Raw genomic sequence first — 15,815 nt, forward strand, 5'->3', positions numbered from 1 at the left:
CTTACAAGACCTGACCTAACCTTAGTATTCAAACACAAGAAAAACAAAAGCCCAGCATACATATACAGAAGCACACATACACCTTACCCTTTTTATAGTGTGCATGTGGTACAGGCTGGGAGGAACCTAGCAATAAAAATGGCTGCAGTTTCAAGTTTCCAGGAATTTGAAACCTGAGGAAGTTTGCACTTGGCAAGGCTACACTAACCTTTCTACCTATCCAAATTTGTACAAAATAAATGTCAAATAGCAGTTAATATAAAAAGTATAGTACTTACTGCTATAATCACCATATCCATAGTAGTTGTTGTAACCAGTGTAGTCATATCCTCCATAACCACCGTAACCTTGGCTGTTATATCCATAGTTGCCATAGCCTTGATTCCAATAGTTACTATATCCCTGGTTCCAGTTTTGACTGGGGCCTGCAGCACATTAATAGGTTCACTAAAGTCAGAAGATCAGCAAAGATCTTTACTTCAGGATAATTAAAAAGCAGAAAAGCTTAAGATAGTAAACTTAGGCTCTGGCTTACCACCACCTCTTCCACGAGCTCGGCCTGCAAATCCTCCTCTGGACCCCCACTGCTGCTGTTGCTGATACTGTTCCTTCGACATGGCTACTTTGATTTCACACTAAAAGAGAAAAATTATGTTATTAGACTGAATCAAGAAAACAAGTCGAATAATAAAGACAAAAACAAAAAAGAAAGCAAAGTTTAATATAACCACAATAGCCAATACTGTCTAAAATACAGTTGGCTAATGTGATACTTTCCTCAAAATCAGTTTATCAATTAAAATCTTTAGTACTTAAATGATCACTTCTGACATCAAAGAAGTATTTGCTTGAAATGTTACTATATTCTACTTGTCCTCAAAATATGTCTTGGTAAAGCTTAGACAAAAGTTCACTTAAAAATAAAAAAGCTTAGACAAAAGTTCACTGTTCCCCAATGAAAGCAAAAATAGTTGCTCAGTGACTTTGATGAATAAAGAGCACATGAGACATCTTTAAAGCACAAGCATGCCAACTGAAGCCTTTACAGAAAGCTAGATGATTAAACTCTTTACAACAAGTTAGTTTACAAGTCTGCAATTAAATGGATGCTAACTTACTTTACTAAGACCAACGTTGTGGTATTTCTTTTCCATTATCTTCTTCACTGGTTCCTCTTCCTTAAAGGTAATAAAGCAGAATCCACGCCTCTTATTGGTCTTGTTGTCCATGGGGAGCTCTATGGATTCCACCTGATATCAAGAAAGTTTTAATACTTTAGTTTGCATGTTATTAATAATAAGAGCACAAGTTTAATGGGGAAAAGTATACAAAGAAAACGTATTTGGCCCTCAAGCTCTATTCTACTGTGTCCCTCTCCCTGTTAATTCTAACCTTTCAAAAGAATTCTTCAAATTAGAATATCCACTCCACATAAAATTTCTTCAAACCTGTTTATAGTAAAAACAAGCTTCACAGGGTACTATTTGCTACCTAATTCAAGGGTCATAAACTCAAATGTCCACCAAAATCAAGCAAAAGGAAACAGTCAATTTTAAGAAAAACAAAATTAACTGCATTTGGGAGAAAAATGGGGAGTTCATGAAGGCCCCTGAACTGACGAATGTATGACCATCCCAAGGTGGAAGCTACTACTCATCATAGACAGCTACTGCCATGCAAGAAAGCAGTTCCAATGCTGCTTGCTCTTACAAACATTAGAGAAAAACTAGATATCCAGATTATTGAGGGAAACATCTCAATTCCTAAATACTAATAAAACACGCATTGTTTGAATCAAGTAACATACGTCTATATGCTGTATCTGGGGCCCAACGCCACAAATTTCCCATCTTAGCTTTAAATCATTAATTCATAAAAGGAACTTCTCTCTCACTATTTCACTAAGGCTGTAATTAGCCTCATAAAACTTGCACATATTATGTGTTTAAACTGAGAAGATATTCTGGTACCCTATTCTTCATTCCTTTCTTATTCTCAACTGAACCATTTTCTTCTCTATCTCAGGTACTCCAATCCTGGATTTCTTCATGTTGTTTGTATTTTTATTTCTTCTCTTAATCTGGTAAATCCCTCAAGATAAGAATGTCTATTTCATCTTTGTGTACCCTATGCCTAAAGTTCCTCAATAAATGAGAAAAACGTAACCATCTAATCCTCAAAGATCTGCTAGTAAAATATTTATACAGTATCATTATTGCAAAAATAATCACATAATCTGCCCAAACTTCAAAACTGTTAAAAACCCTTAATGTGACAATTATATCCACACTAATTTTGGGGGTTCGGGGGGAGGGGAACTGGTTCAAAACATTATCACATACCTCACCAAAACCACCAAAGTACTCTCTTATTTTCTCTTCAGGTGTATCTGGAGAAAGGCCACCAACAAAAATTTTTTTAACAGGCTCTTTTGTTTTCATGGCTTTGGCCCTTTTAGGATCAATCACCTTCCCATTCAATTTATGTTCTTTCTGATCCATGACCTAAGGAAATTGAAGTTTTTCATTTTAAATATGTGTATCTTAACTAAAGTTCAGAGACTATTACTTAAAAATAATTATAGTTAAATATAGCTAATGGTAGGCATATATTGACTGGCTTATGATTAAACTGCCAAACTGTGATGATGTAACAGCAGCTAATATACATCGTTGTCTAAACATGAAGGTTGGTAAGAATGGGGAGGAGAGACAAAAATTTTATCAGTAACCAGAAAATATCACACCTTTAACTATCAGCAATATAAACATGACTGCTACGTTCCCTTAGCCCAAGACTAAAATGATGACTAAAATTTGTTGCCTGGCAAATTTCAAGCTCTGTATTTCTATGAACTTGTCACAGCACATCCTTTTAATCAGGCATCTTTAAATCTCAGTATTTTAAAAGTTAATTTACATTTAGTAGAGCCTGACACACAGAAGGTCTTCAGTAAACCATTTTTTAATACTTAGGCATATTTTTAATTTTTTATTAAAGTATTCTTGGCTTAGTAAACAATTCTTGAATTGGACTCTTCATTAAAACGTACTGGCAAGAACTGTATCCCTTCCTCTTATTGAAAAATGGGAAATCATAAATAATGGGCCAATTAATTTTGTCAAATTATCCACATATTTTATATTAACAGATGAGAATACGTAACACACTACCTTATCTACACTCTCCGACTCTTTAAATAGCACAAAGCCAAAACCCCTTGATCGCCCTGTGATAGGATCTAACTTCAGAGTGCAGTCTACAACTTCACCAAATTTGGAGAAGTAGTCCTTCAGATCTTTCTTTGTAGTGTCCCAGCTAAGGCCTCCTATAAACATTTTCCTGTAAAGACAAAAAGGAAAATTAAAATGCTAAAAAAAATAAAGTAAAATAAAAAAATCAAACTTTGCCTTAAGTATCCACATCAATAATACCTTTTCCAAACTGCACTAATTTACGGGGCAGTATATGAAAATGTCATTCTTCCTACACGACCACATATTAAAAACACTCTAGTCCAGTTCTGAAAAGGTTTGCTCTATCACTGCTGCACCTGTGTAATTACGATATAGTGAGCAAGCAGCTGATTCCTTTGACTTGCCAAAAAGACAAATGTACCTATCCTCAAAGTAAAAAATTGTACATTGTCTTTCTTAACTTACATGTTAAAAACTGGTAACAGCAAAAAAGAATTTTAGCTCCACATTTCTCTTCCAAATCTTCATTATACTTGTTAACATGGCTATGCGGTCCCCATTGATCACAGCAACAGCATGTCTATGCTGAAGCTCCTTTCTGTGTAACAGTTATCAACAAAACTCTTAGCACATAAAATGGAAAATTCTAAGTCTCACAATTAAGTCGTAAACCAAGCTTTTGATGTGCTAAGAGTCCTTAAAGACAAAGGTAATCATGTAAACAATTCAGTGAACAGAAAGAATTATCCACTGAAGCACAATCCACTAATTAACCTAGATGATTTATTTACAGTAGAACCTCAGTTAACCAGCAATATTTAAACCTTCAAAATGCTTAAAGTGACCAGCGGTAAATAGAAACCACCAAGACACTTTAAGACCAAATATTACTCCAAATTTTAAGGTGAAATCATTTTGGGTAATTTTGTGTAAAAGTAAAGTCTCTGACCAAGAGCTCAAGTGGCTCTTCTGAGGCAAATGCATTACCATTTTGGTAGCCCCAATAAGCACTTTTTTCTTCTGCTCTTATACTGCCGGACAGTATTACAGGACAACCAGACAGGTAAAAATACTACAATGAACACAAACGACCAAATCCATTCTATCTTTACTAAACGGAACATATTAACTTCATTCCATCTTCACTCAGTAGGCACACCAAGATGTAACAGTATAGTATAGTAAGAAAAGGTCTGTTATCGTAATTCTGAACAAATGGGAACTGATTTTAGCCTCTCTAGAACATCATCTTCTGACATGCTCTCCCCCTCAAATTATGATGGCTTAAGATGATACCAATTTAAATTTTCTGTATGTTATATTATTGTATCTTGCTTAAAGCATAGTGAGTATTGTCCATCCAGATTACCTCTGCTGCCCTGAATACAAAGAATAACTTTCAAGTTGCTATCACTCCTACAGAGATGTGCAAATACTTTACAATGAAGTAGGGACAGAACTTCAGAAAAATCTTCAAGCAGCCAAGTTAAAACTATATCATAAGACTTGTTCTTATGAAAACAAGCAGCAACAAAAATGGGCCCCTAATGCTGCAATGTAAGTTTAAAATTTAATCCTTAGTTGTAGTGAATCCATAATTCCAATTAAAATGTAGGACTTCATCTACAGTATTTTATTAACAAAGTTGAATTTTGTAATCCTACCTATAAGCTATTTAACAGCCCAAAGGCTACTAAATGTAAAACACCTACTCAACAATTGAAATCTCTTTGCTTTTAAGATACTGATATTACGCCATATAATATTAAATGACAGGAATAGTTACATAACCCAGTGCAGGTGACTTATCTAAATGCTGTGCAGTGTCATTTAGGAATTTAGGCCGATTTGTGGGACATACTGATAAAGTAAATTTATAGAGGCAGTAAGCCCAACTGCCTGGGTTTAAATCCTACCTCCACCACTTACTAACTGTATGACCCTAAGGGGGGGAAATTCCAAGATTGTTTCCACATCTGTAAAAGAAAAAAAAAAAGACTAAGAGCATACATCATATATATGTGAGGATTAAATGAACAAACACACTAAAAGGGCACAGAACAGTCTGATGCATCCTAAGTGCTCAATAAAAACAAGTCATTTAAAAGTGATAGGGCACAATCTAAATATAATTTAACAAAGCAATATTTGCAGTTACTTAGTGGAATTTTTTAAAATCTGAATGGGCTATATGAAGTTTCCAACATTAAGGGGAAAAGGCCAAGATGGATTTTATATAAATGGATCCTAAGGTTATTTTCAGACTTAACCCAGAAATTTTTAAGTATTCCATGTAAAAAATACATAGACTGGAAATTAGGTTGTCTAAGACTCTTAAAATATAGTTCCAATATCTTGGTGACTCATCTGTACTCTACATAATCACCAGTAATTTTAGTTAAGGAATAATTTCAAAATATAAATGGTAATACATAAGGAGCAGTGCTGGCTGGTGGAAAATGTTCTGATTTAATACTGTTTTCTTCCCATCCAAAAAACTTATTTTCTATACTATCGAGATCACTAGGTTTAACACTCCAAAGCCAACAGTATTTTATTTAAGATACTTCTCTAACAAGTCTTTACCATGAAACATCTCAAAGTAAAATTAAAAGCACCATTACAGTTCCTCCCAATTTTGGAATAGGGACCCAAAAAAATTCTGTAACTTTCAAACACTTCCTAACAAATCATAATCTTCCATACGTGGTTTCATAAGTTCTGACAGTTTAAAAAATACAATGCAATGTAAATATGATTTACATTTCAAGTACATAACGTGACTAGCTAATCATGTCGCTTTTAGAGTAATGTTACTCAAGTACACCACTAACCCTTATTTAAATAAATTTTCTGGTATTTTATCATTGTAATTATTCCTTTAAAATCCTAAAATGACATTAAGTATAACAAAATCCCACCAACACATAAATGATTTTTTGCCTTAGAAATTATAAATTTATTTTAAAGTTACTAGTTACCTATAATGAAAAGGGATGGGTTTACTTTTTGCAACTAGACAGCATAACATGCTAGGGTAATCATTCTAGAGTTTGTGTAAAAAAACAATCTTTGGAATAGCTTTACAAGTCAATAAAAAAAATCCCTTTAGCCTAGTATATTAAATCTCATTACTTCATACTACATGAACTTAAATGACTAAAAAATGATAATTAAGTAGAAATCACAATAACTAATAAATATGACAGGTTTTGAATAAACTTTTAAATGGTTAACCCCAAATCTCCCTTTACTTCATTTAATTCCAAGGAAGGAATGACATCTTGTACTTTTAAAATAAACTCTCAATCAGCTTTATAAGGTACATTTACCTAGAGGTTAAGGAATGGGGTTTCCTTAACCTAGAGGTTAATGTTCTGGTTAACTGAGATTACTACACATTCACAATTCTATAAAGATTTCTATTGGAAATTAACTTAGATTATCAACACTAAGAAAATAACTTTTACCTTCATAAGAAATTTCAGAATCTTGCAATGCTTTAAAATCATGTACTTTTCAATAGTATATGGGAAAAATTATAGAAGATTCATTCTATGACATTGTCTACGAGTCTGTTTGCTGAGAGTTTTTGAGTATTTGCTTAGAGTTTTTATCTATCTTTCTCGTAAGACTAAAGAGGGAAATTTTTCCTAGCTGTTTGGGTTTTGTGATAGTTTCAAGTGTAAGTAGGAATTTACAGAACTTGACCCAATACTTAAAACTGTCACCTTGATTACTGGCCAAACACTGCCAGTAATACAGTCTCCCCGCAACCCACCCCCAAATACTCTTAAATGTCTAGCTCCAATGTACAATATAATACTCCAGAAACTAAAACATGCTTACCTTTACTCCACAGGAGTAAACCACTGGCAGTATCAACTATTAAGACACAGGATATATACACACAAGCTATGAAAGCAGGCTACGGAGTCAATCTTCCTTTGGTGAGCATTGTTTCCAACACATGGATGAGCAAACCAAGTAACAAACATGTTATATTACCTGAGACCACACTGTTGGAAGTGAAGTAACAGAAACAGATCCCACGCTTCCAGCATCCACTTCAGTGCCCTATCTACTAAAACGTTGAAGCAAAACTAAAGTGAAATAAAACTTGGACTAACAGAAGTTATGTTTCACTCCATTTGTGAACCCATCCATACACACTTGCGGTGCACAGCTTTAAGTGGAATAGGAAAAAAGTTATTATTCTATTCCGTTTTAAGTGCTTTCAAGCAAGTCATGTATCACTTGAAGGCTAATAAAACTAATCATCCTACATGTTGGCCATAAATCACAGTAATTTCAAAACTTTCTTATATTAGGGCAGCCTTACAGATGACAGAATACCCAGGCAATACTAAAAGTACACAGTAAATATACACTTACTTTATAGAAGAGGCCACATGACTTGAGGGAAAAAAAACAAGGCTTAAGGCAAGTATATTTATCTTAAAAATCAGCACTGAAAAACTTAATGATATTCTCCAATTCCAAACCCAAAAGGTCAGTATCTTTCATAAGCGCTAAGTATCTTTTTAGTATCTTTCATAAGCGATAAGAATTTGAAATGGAGAGAATTTAATACTCCTCTCTTATAGGGTCGTCATTTTTCAGATTTGGGGGCATCAATTTCTGCAATTTTAACACTGGAAACCTGTCAACGGTTCCAAAGAATGCTTTTAAAATTCAGACCCATCTATTCAGGGGCCTCAACTTTATAGTAAACCCAACTTTACTGAATCAAAGGCCAGTAAAGGTGGCATGAGACTGCTCTAAAAGTATTTGTTTTACAAAGCAAACAATATTCAGAATGCCCCTAGGGTATAGACTATAAATCTCAACTATTTAAAACAAAAACACGTGTACTCCCATTTCTTAAAAATTAGACAGGAGACAACCTATGGCAGAATTCACTAAATTCCCAAACAGGAAGAATCACACTTGAGCTTATACACTATTAGAGGACTAAATCAAACATCCTGTCATTAGAAAAGTATTGTTGTCCTATGATAACTTAATGGGACTATTTTGCTTCCTGCCCAATCCAATCTTGCAAAATTGTCTGAAACCTAACACAGTATTGTAGTTTTTCACTGATAATGAGGTTTTAAAAATTACCTTCAGGTAGCCTGCTACATGGCATGTATATTTTGCCAGACATTAATTTTAAAGTACCCACCCTAAAAGAACTGCAACCCTGTAGAGTACATAATGGGTCCAAATCAAAATGGGAAATTCCACTGCAAATGCTTCTAAGTAAAAACTAAAGATGTTAAAGTTGTAAAGATAAAAATGAGGCGAACTCAGGAAGGCATTTTACTATGGAAATGAGTAATTATTCTAACGGACCATAGTAAGCTGAGGAAACATTCACTAGGTGTTAACAAGAATGCTCTCCGAAAAACAGCTGTTTATTCTTATATTCAAAATTTTAAAATCGTTTAAGTCTACAACAAATTGATTTTTTAAACATTTTTAGGATCAAATGCACACAGAAATGTTTAAGAAATTAAATTTAGATTTTATATCTGCTAAGCAGTCTTATTTATACTCACTATTCAGACTATAATGAAACTGCTGCCCAATTTCCCTCAAACTAGGAGAGAGAAAAGAACAGATAGGGTGCCAAGTGCACAGACACCAAAAAGAAGTTTAACAGTCTTGAGATTCTTTTTTTTGTTCAAAAAGAAAAAAATATCTGTAACAGGATTGAGACTGGGTGACCGGGTAACTTTAAAAAGTCAAATATCAGACTTTAAAAATGAAACACTATTTGTTAAATGTAAACTTGCTAAACTTAAATGAACCTCAGTAAAATCCTCTTTTCGGTGGATAATTGGCCAGAATCTAAAATGTTCATTAACTATAAACATTTAATTTTCCATTTTTCCTAAGAGGCCATTTAGAAGCTTGTTAAGTTATACATATAGTATAGGTAGCAGGGCAAGTATAATTCTTACAAGAATCAAAACAGTGACCTTCAAATCTAAGTTTATGGTCCTTTCAAATTACTGAAAATAATTGCTTACGTGAGATTTGAAATATGTAATTCAGCAGAAAGGCCAAGTAGTTTAATCTTAGTTTGCCCACTATTAGCAGTGAAATTGATCAGTGCCAAAGAGAAGGTATCATTTTCATCAGAAACATTTTTATCCTGTGTGTGAAACTGACTCATTTTTTCCTTTTCCCTTTAGCCTACTGCTTCAGTCTGCTTATCTCTAATATGAAATTGGACAGATTTCAGTGGATGACAATACAGTAATAAGCAAAGCTCATGTAAAATTTAAATGTTATCCCAACTGGGCTCTTAAGATAGAATTTGTACACATATAAGTCAACTATCTGCAAATTACTGGCCCTCTAAACTCCAGTGGTGGTGGATACAAACTCTTGGAAAACTCAAATATAATCCTAAAGACAGAAAGACTGACATTTAGGGGAAGGGAGTGATAAAGAAAACAACAGTCATTCAACCTACCAGCCTTCCAAAGAGAAGTCATGCAACTGTGAATACATGTCAACCAACCAACTATAATTAACATTCCAGCCAAATCACACAAAATAAAAAATCTGATTTAAGAGCTGTAGTGGCAAGCCACATAAGCCCACCTCTGAAAAGTACATATCCAATTCTTATTAAAGTTATATTTACAAATATGGTTGGTGATTAAAAAAACATACATTTTTGCATAATACACATACACTACTTTAAACAGTTTTGCTTTTGACATCTCCATATTTCAGTATAACATGCAAGACATTTAAACACAAGATTTTATAGCACGTAACCTTCACATTTAGCATTGAACTTAAAATTTCAAAAACATTCTTAACAAAAACAGATCATATTTGAAATTACAGTAATATTTTTTCTTACCCAGTTAAAAAAATACCATTACTAACTATATTAAGCTTCAATTGGCCAAACCACAATTACATGCATTACCACAGACCAAAAACCATGTAATGGCATCAGTTTTGCCCAAAGATCATTCATGATGCCTAAAAAGGTTTTATATCCCAGGTACAAGATATCCTACTGTACTAATGTCTAGAATTTCCTGGGGAGTCAATGGGCAACCAACCAAAACACAGCCTCTGCAAGTTATGACTACTGAAACCTTTATAATACAGAAATAAAATTAAAAGTTTTACCATTCTTCCCGCTGTGCCGTCGCTGCTTCAGAGTGTCGTGGGGAGGAGTTTGAATGGCTAGGGAATTAACAACCGGTACAGCAACCAATCAAAATTCTAGTTTTAGTTTTTGACATTGTTAGGGTTAAAAACTTTTAATTCATTTATACTTCAGTTCAACAGTAGATAACTACAAAGGCAGCTGCTTTGTGATTTGAAAAATCAGGTCTAACAGAAAGCCTGCCCCAAACAGCAGGTTACACAATTAATCATTTTGGTGCCTCTGTCCAAGGAACAGAATTCAGAAAACGAAAACCAAAATATTAAAGGCTTAAGTTTTCAAATATTTAACATATTCTTTTCTTAAATTAAGCTATATATTAAAGATTGATTAATTAAGAAAAGCTAGTTGCCCATCCCACCTCCACTCTCCCGAAGTCAGAACAATTAGCATTTAACAGCCGAACCAATCAAAATTTTAGTTTTAGTCTGCCTGGACTGAGATGAAGTACTATACTCCAAAGTGCTTCTCTCTCCCCCCTCCAAACCTGTGCTCTTTCCCAATAAAAGAAATCGTGTTTTCTAATACTGGGTTAAAGCGACATTTTATTCCTTTTACCTTCCAACACCCTTCTTCTGTTACAGTGGGGAAAAAAAAAATCACACCACAAAAAGGAATGGAAGCATTAACCCAAGATCAGTAGTCAGTAGTGGGAACAAGAGTAACACCCAAAAAGAACCTGATTTAGTCCCTCCTGCTAACTCCTGTATTATGCTCCCGCTCCCAAAGACTGCATTTTAATGTATTAAGTGCAGCTTTAAGTAATATATACAACGAGCTCCAATTGGAGGAAGCAAGTTACTACTTAGAAACCTGCAAAAAAAAAAATAGTCATGCCATAGCACAATACAGGATTTGTTCATTTTTAAAAGGCTGGTGGGCCTCCTGTAACAGTGGGTAAGAGCGGGAAGGAGAAATCAAGAGAGACCAAAAAAGGATCCTGGGCACCAAGTGGGGAAAAAAGGGTTTTGTAAAAAATGGAAGTGGCACAGAAAAAATAAAACAAATGAAGAGTACAATGTGTACAAACAATTGGGGAACCCAACAGCTGAGAGCGCGAAAAGGGTGCGCGGTTAGAATAACTCGGCGGGTGGGGGAAGGGCAGCCAGCAAGCCAGAGGTGGGAGGTAGAACAGCTCCAGTCAAGTGCAGGCCCCGCCGACAAGAAACTTAACGAAAGCCGTGGAGCAAAACCAACGTACCAACAGGCGACCCGCGGAATTTCACCTAGCCCAATTTGTTCCCTAGGCTGAGAAGTAGGGACTATGTAACTAAACCGTTGTGCGACAGTGCACAGTAGAAAAACGAAGAGGTCGAGGGGAAACTTAATCAAAATGAAAAATAAAAAAGTAGGCCTGAAGCCGAAACGGGAGGAGCAAAGGTGGGCACCCCACACGTTCACCAAAGCATGTGCTTACTTAAAAAAAAAAAAATCGCGTCGTCTCAGGATGTTGGGAGAAGCACCAAATAAAACTCAGTTATCCAAGCATAAAAGCTCTGGCGTCTGGTTTTTATGTCCGGGACTTGAAGAAACGGGGAACGGAGGAGACAGAGAAAAAAAAGGTACCCCTCGACAGGCGGGAAAAAATCCTGGCGGCTAAGTAGGTGGGAGGAGATCCAGAGCAAGGGAGGGAAGGAGGGCGGACCGGGGAGCAGCATGGTGACGGCTAAAGGTGGAAACGTGTGTGATGGGGGAGGGGGCGACAAACAGGCAGGGGAAGAAGGATCTGAAAATCCCGGGGAACCCATCGTAGAAAAGGGGACTGTGCGAGGAGGCTGCACAGGGGCCTGGAGGGCGGGCGGAGAGCGGGAACGAGGCCTAATGGCGGAGAATAGGGAGGGGGAGGGGGGACTACTTGGGCCTGGCTATCCCCGGCCGCCCCTTACTCACCCTTCGTCCTCCTCGTTCTTACTGGCATCGATCTTCGCCCCCTCCGACTCGGCGCTGCCCCCTTCGGTGCCACCGGCCGCGGTTCCGCCCCCAGTCCCGGCTCCGCTTCCCGCCGCCGCCGCTGCCCCCTGCGCTGCTGCCACCATGGCTCCCTCCTGCTCGCCCGCCGAGCCGCCTACCGCCGCCGTTGCCACCGCCGCCCCGTCCCCGCCGAACTGCTCCTCCGACATAGCGCTACTGCCTCCGCTGCCGAAGAGACTACACCCGCCGCTGCCGCGAACCGAAACTAGCAGCAAAGTAATCCCCGCCGCTGCCGCGCGCTCGCTGTACCGCGCGAAGCACACAAGACAGACAAGACGCGCGTGGCTGCAAAGGCTCCTGCGCCTCTCCCTGGCCTGCCCCCCTCGCCTCCCACTCTCGCGCTGCGCGCACTCCGGCTCTCTTCGGCTGCACTAAAAAAGAATAAGAAGCAGCGGCGGCCGCTCTTGCCTCCTCCTCGCTTTAATGGCGCCGCCGCGGACCACCTAAAATGGCCGACGGAAGAACGGCGCGTCCCGGTCACGTGACGCGCGAGCGCGCCCTTTGCGCCTCCCCCGCCCCTTCTACCGCTATTTTTTTTCCCTCCTTCCTTCTCGGTCCCGCCCTCTCCCTCCCTTTTATACCTTCCTCGCTAGCGCCGCGCCGCACAGCGTGGGGCCTTTAAAAGGAACCGGAAATGGCGTTCGATAAGACAGCCGCGCGGGGACCGTCGAGAACAAGGAGCGCTGTTTCGAATGCACGGCTAGAGGTGCCCCTCCCTCTGCCCCCGCCCTTCCGAGGGTTCCTGGAGTCCTCTCACCCGCCCACCTCACATCCCCCAGCAGCGGGTGGAGACCGGGCGTAGGGCTGGGTGTGGTAGCACCTCCCGGAAGGGGACTGTACTCTGTGTCTGCGGCGTTGGGGTGGGGAAGGGGCGTCGCACACTCGGCGGCTTATGTCATAGAAGTTCCGGGCCCGAGAAAGAAGACTGCCCTCAGGTTTCGGCCCCGTGCGTCTCACTTGTCCAGAGCGGTGCCTGGGGACGCCTGGCTCACCGTACGCGGAGCGAGGCGCCGCGGCGGACTCCGCGCGTGCACGGACTGCCGCAGATTCGTCGCCCGCGACCAGGTGACATTGAAGTTTCCCTGGCTGTCGCCACCGCCCTTTCGACCTGGGGCGGGCAGGCCGAGACCGCTGGCGGTTAGGGCTTCTTTTTCTTTTAAGATTTGCTTTCCAAGTAAGATTTTTTTCCTTGCCTGTTTTTCTCCTGAAATTTTTCGTCCGAAGAAGTAGGTAACTTGCATATTTTAAGGAACCGGGATTGTTTTCCTTGCTTTGTTTAAAGATCTTAACACTTACCACGATTCTTTGAAGAGACTAAGAGTTGGAAAAGTGTGTTGGATCAACTAAGGGTTCATTTAATTTAATGATTTTTAGTCCTTCTATTAAATAGAATGTAAAAATGCTGTGAGTCATCTTTACAAGGTTTCTGAGTATGTTGTGTTATAGGATTTGGGTGTGTTTTTTAAACACCGCTAGGCGTTTCATGCTGGGTAATAGTAAAGTTTTTTAACAGACCCATTAGAAATCCCAAATGCCATTGCTAGGAACTAGATTATTCGGGCTTTGGGATTTGCAGCTTCCTGCAGTATACTCAGAAGAAAATGTAATTTTTAGGTACTTCTTTAGTCAATAAATAATTATTTTCCTGTTTAGCATGTGCCCAGGCACTGCGGAAACAGACTAGTGCAAAATTCAGCAAACAGTTTAGTTGTTTTCCACCATGTATTTAAATGAATTTCTCTCAGTTGAACACTGTCCAAAAAATTTTGAAGATTAAAAATATGTAATTTTTTAAATTAATCCAGTGAGCAGAATTTGCATAACAGAATAATTAAAACTCAAGAATACAAATCAAGTTATGAAAACGTTTTAAAAAACATAATCGTTCTGAATTCCTATATTAAGCAAATGCCAGGCAATGCCAAGAATGGGTATCTTAGATCAAGTAGTAGGGACTTTGGGTATATCTCCACCTGTCAAAATAGTAGCCAGGAAGAAAGTGGATATTGTGCTCAAACCAAATATTCCAATTTAGAGACAACTAATATCGCCTGAAGGGAGGTATCTTGAATCTTTTCTGTCATCAAGAATGGGTTCTTTTGCTCTTAAGACAACTTTAGACATGCTCTTCCTTTTAGTAATAGACTTTCCCAAAAGGTTCATTTCAATGCACATGTAGCCCAGTAGTTTCTGAACTTCTTGGAATTTATATAAAACTTTGTATAAAATTATTTTAAAGCTAACACTTTTAATGCTACGTGAGTAGGGATGATACCGTATCAGTCATATCTCAATATATTACGGTCCAAATCTCTGCATTCTATGCTCCTAAATCCACCCAGCATTCTTAGAACTCAACCCTAGTTCTTCTCACGTTCCTCATCTGCTTAGTAAACTATTCACCCTTCAAAACCCTAATCAACTGTTACTTCGGTGAGGTTTCCCAGGCTCCCTGAGGGAGAATTAATCACTCTAACAGCCCTGTATCCTTACTTCTGTTATTCTAAATATGCAATTGGGCTTCCTATTCTGGTTCTGTATTCTGGAAGTAGCTTTCTGAGGTAGCCTGTGGGTTAGTGTGATCTTTGTCAACTCCCACCAATGTATATCATGGCCAGGGCCAAAAAGTGAAGGTGATGGTACAGCCTGTCAACCTCATCTTCAGATGCTTGCAAAATGGATCTCGGATTCAGGTGTTGCCTTATGAGCAAGTGAATATGCAGATAGAGGGCTGTATCATCGATTTTGATAAGTATATGAACATCTTACTAGATGGTGCTAAAGAGATTCATTCTAAAACAAAGTCACGAAAACAGCTGGATCGGATTATTCTAAAAGGATGTAATATTACAGGTAACCCCATATAACACAACACTTCTATAAAAGGGTTTCGCTCTAACACGGTTCAAGAATTGGGGAAAACCCTCGTACAACACAGCATCCTAGAACACTGTTTTACTCTAACACGGTTTGAGAATTAGAGAAATCCCCAAACAACATAGAGCATAATAAGAACTTTTAAGAGCAAAAATATATCTCACTCGAAATTAGAGAAATCCCCGAATAACACAGAGCTTAATACTAAGAGCTTTTAAGAGCAAAAGATACCTCGTTTGAAATTTTTCATTCAAGCATGGATGTCATATCAGATTTGACTGCAGAATTTTAAAATTTATTAGAATTTTAAATCCATTTTGTTTGTGGAGTATTAAGTACATATTTTAAAACTTTGTGTTTTTCTTTTTACTACATTATTTTGTAGTATTTCTTTTTACTACATTAATTTGTAGCCCTGAACTATGTCTGGCGGAAGAAAAATGATACCTCTTAAAAGACATTTCATCTCTCTAGAACAAAAATTACAGATTTTGGATTGGCTTGAAAAGGGGGAAAAAGTATCATGTTGCAAAAACCTTGGGTTTAAATGAAGCAACAATCCGGAC

At 38.0% G+C, this 15,815-nt stretch overlaps 1 protein-coding gene across 6 annotated transcripts in view; it reads right to left on the bottom strand.

The window, feature by feature from the left end:
- The window catches only part of HNRNPD (heterogeneous nuclear ribonucleoprotein D), a 15,303-nt gene extending 2,400 nt beyond the window's left edge, over nucleotides 1–12,903 (bottom strand). The window contains exons 1-7 of one of the 6 annotated variants that reach the window (XR_004423070.1): nucleotides 12,292–12,840; nucleotides 10,362–10,418; nucleotides 3,174–3,342; nucleotides 2,343–2,504; nucleotides 1,119–1,250; nucleotides 536–635; nucleotides 279–425 (exon numbers count right to left, since the gene is read on the bottom strand). Coding sequence is in view for 4 of the 6 variants with exons in the window: in XM_033106767.1 (XP_032962658.1) it covers nucleotides 279–425; nucleotides 536–635; nucleotides 1,119–1,250; nucleotides 2,343–2,504; nucleotides 3,174–3,342; nucleotides 10,362–10,418; nucleotides 12,292–12,521 (997 nt within the window). In the remaining 2 variants the exon portion in view is untranslated. Of the gene's footprint in view, nucleotides 1–278; nucleotides 426–535; nucleotides 636–1,118; nucleotides 1,251–2,342; nucleotides 2,505–3,173; nucleotides 3,343–10,361; nucleotides 10,419–12,291 lie in introns of all 6 variants that reach the window. The other 5 variants (XM_033106767.1, XR_004423071.1, XM_033106769.1 and 2 more) reach the window with 5 other exon arrangements.
- Between the last annotated feature and the right edge of the window lie 2,912 nt (nucleotides 12,904–15,815).

This window comes from Rhinolophus ferrumequinum, chromosome 5 (genome assembly GCF_004115265.2).
Source record: "Rhinolophus ferrumequinum isolate MPI-CBG mRhiFer1 chromosome 5, mRhiFer1_v1.p, whole genome shotgun sequence".
Lineage (NCBI taxonomy): Eukaryota > Metazoa > Chordata > Mammalia > Chiroptera > Rhinolophidae > Rhinolophus > Rhinolophus ferrumequinum.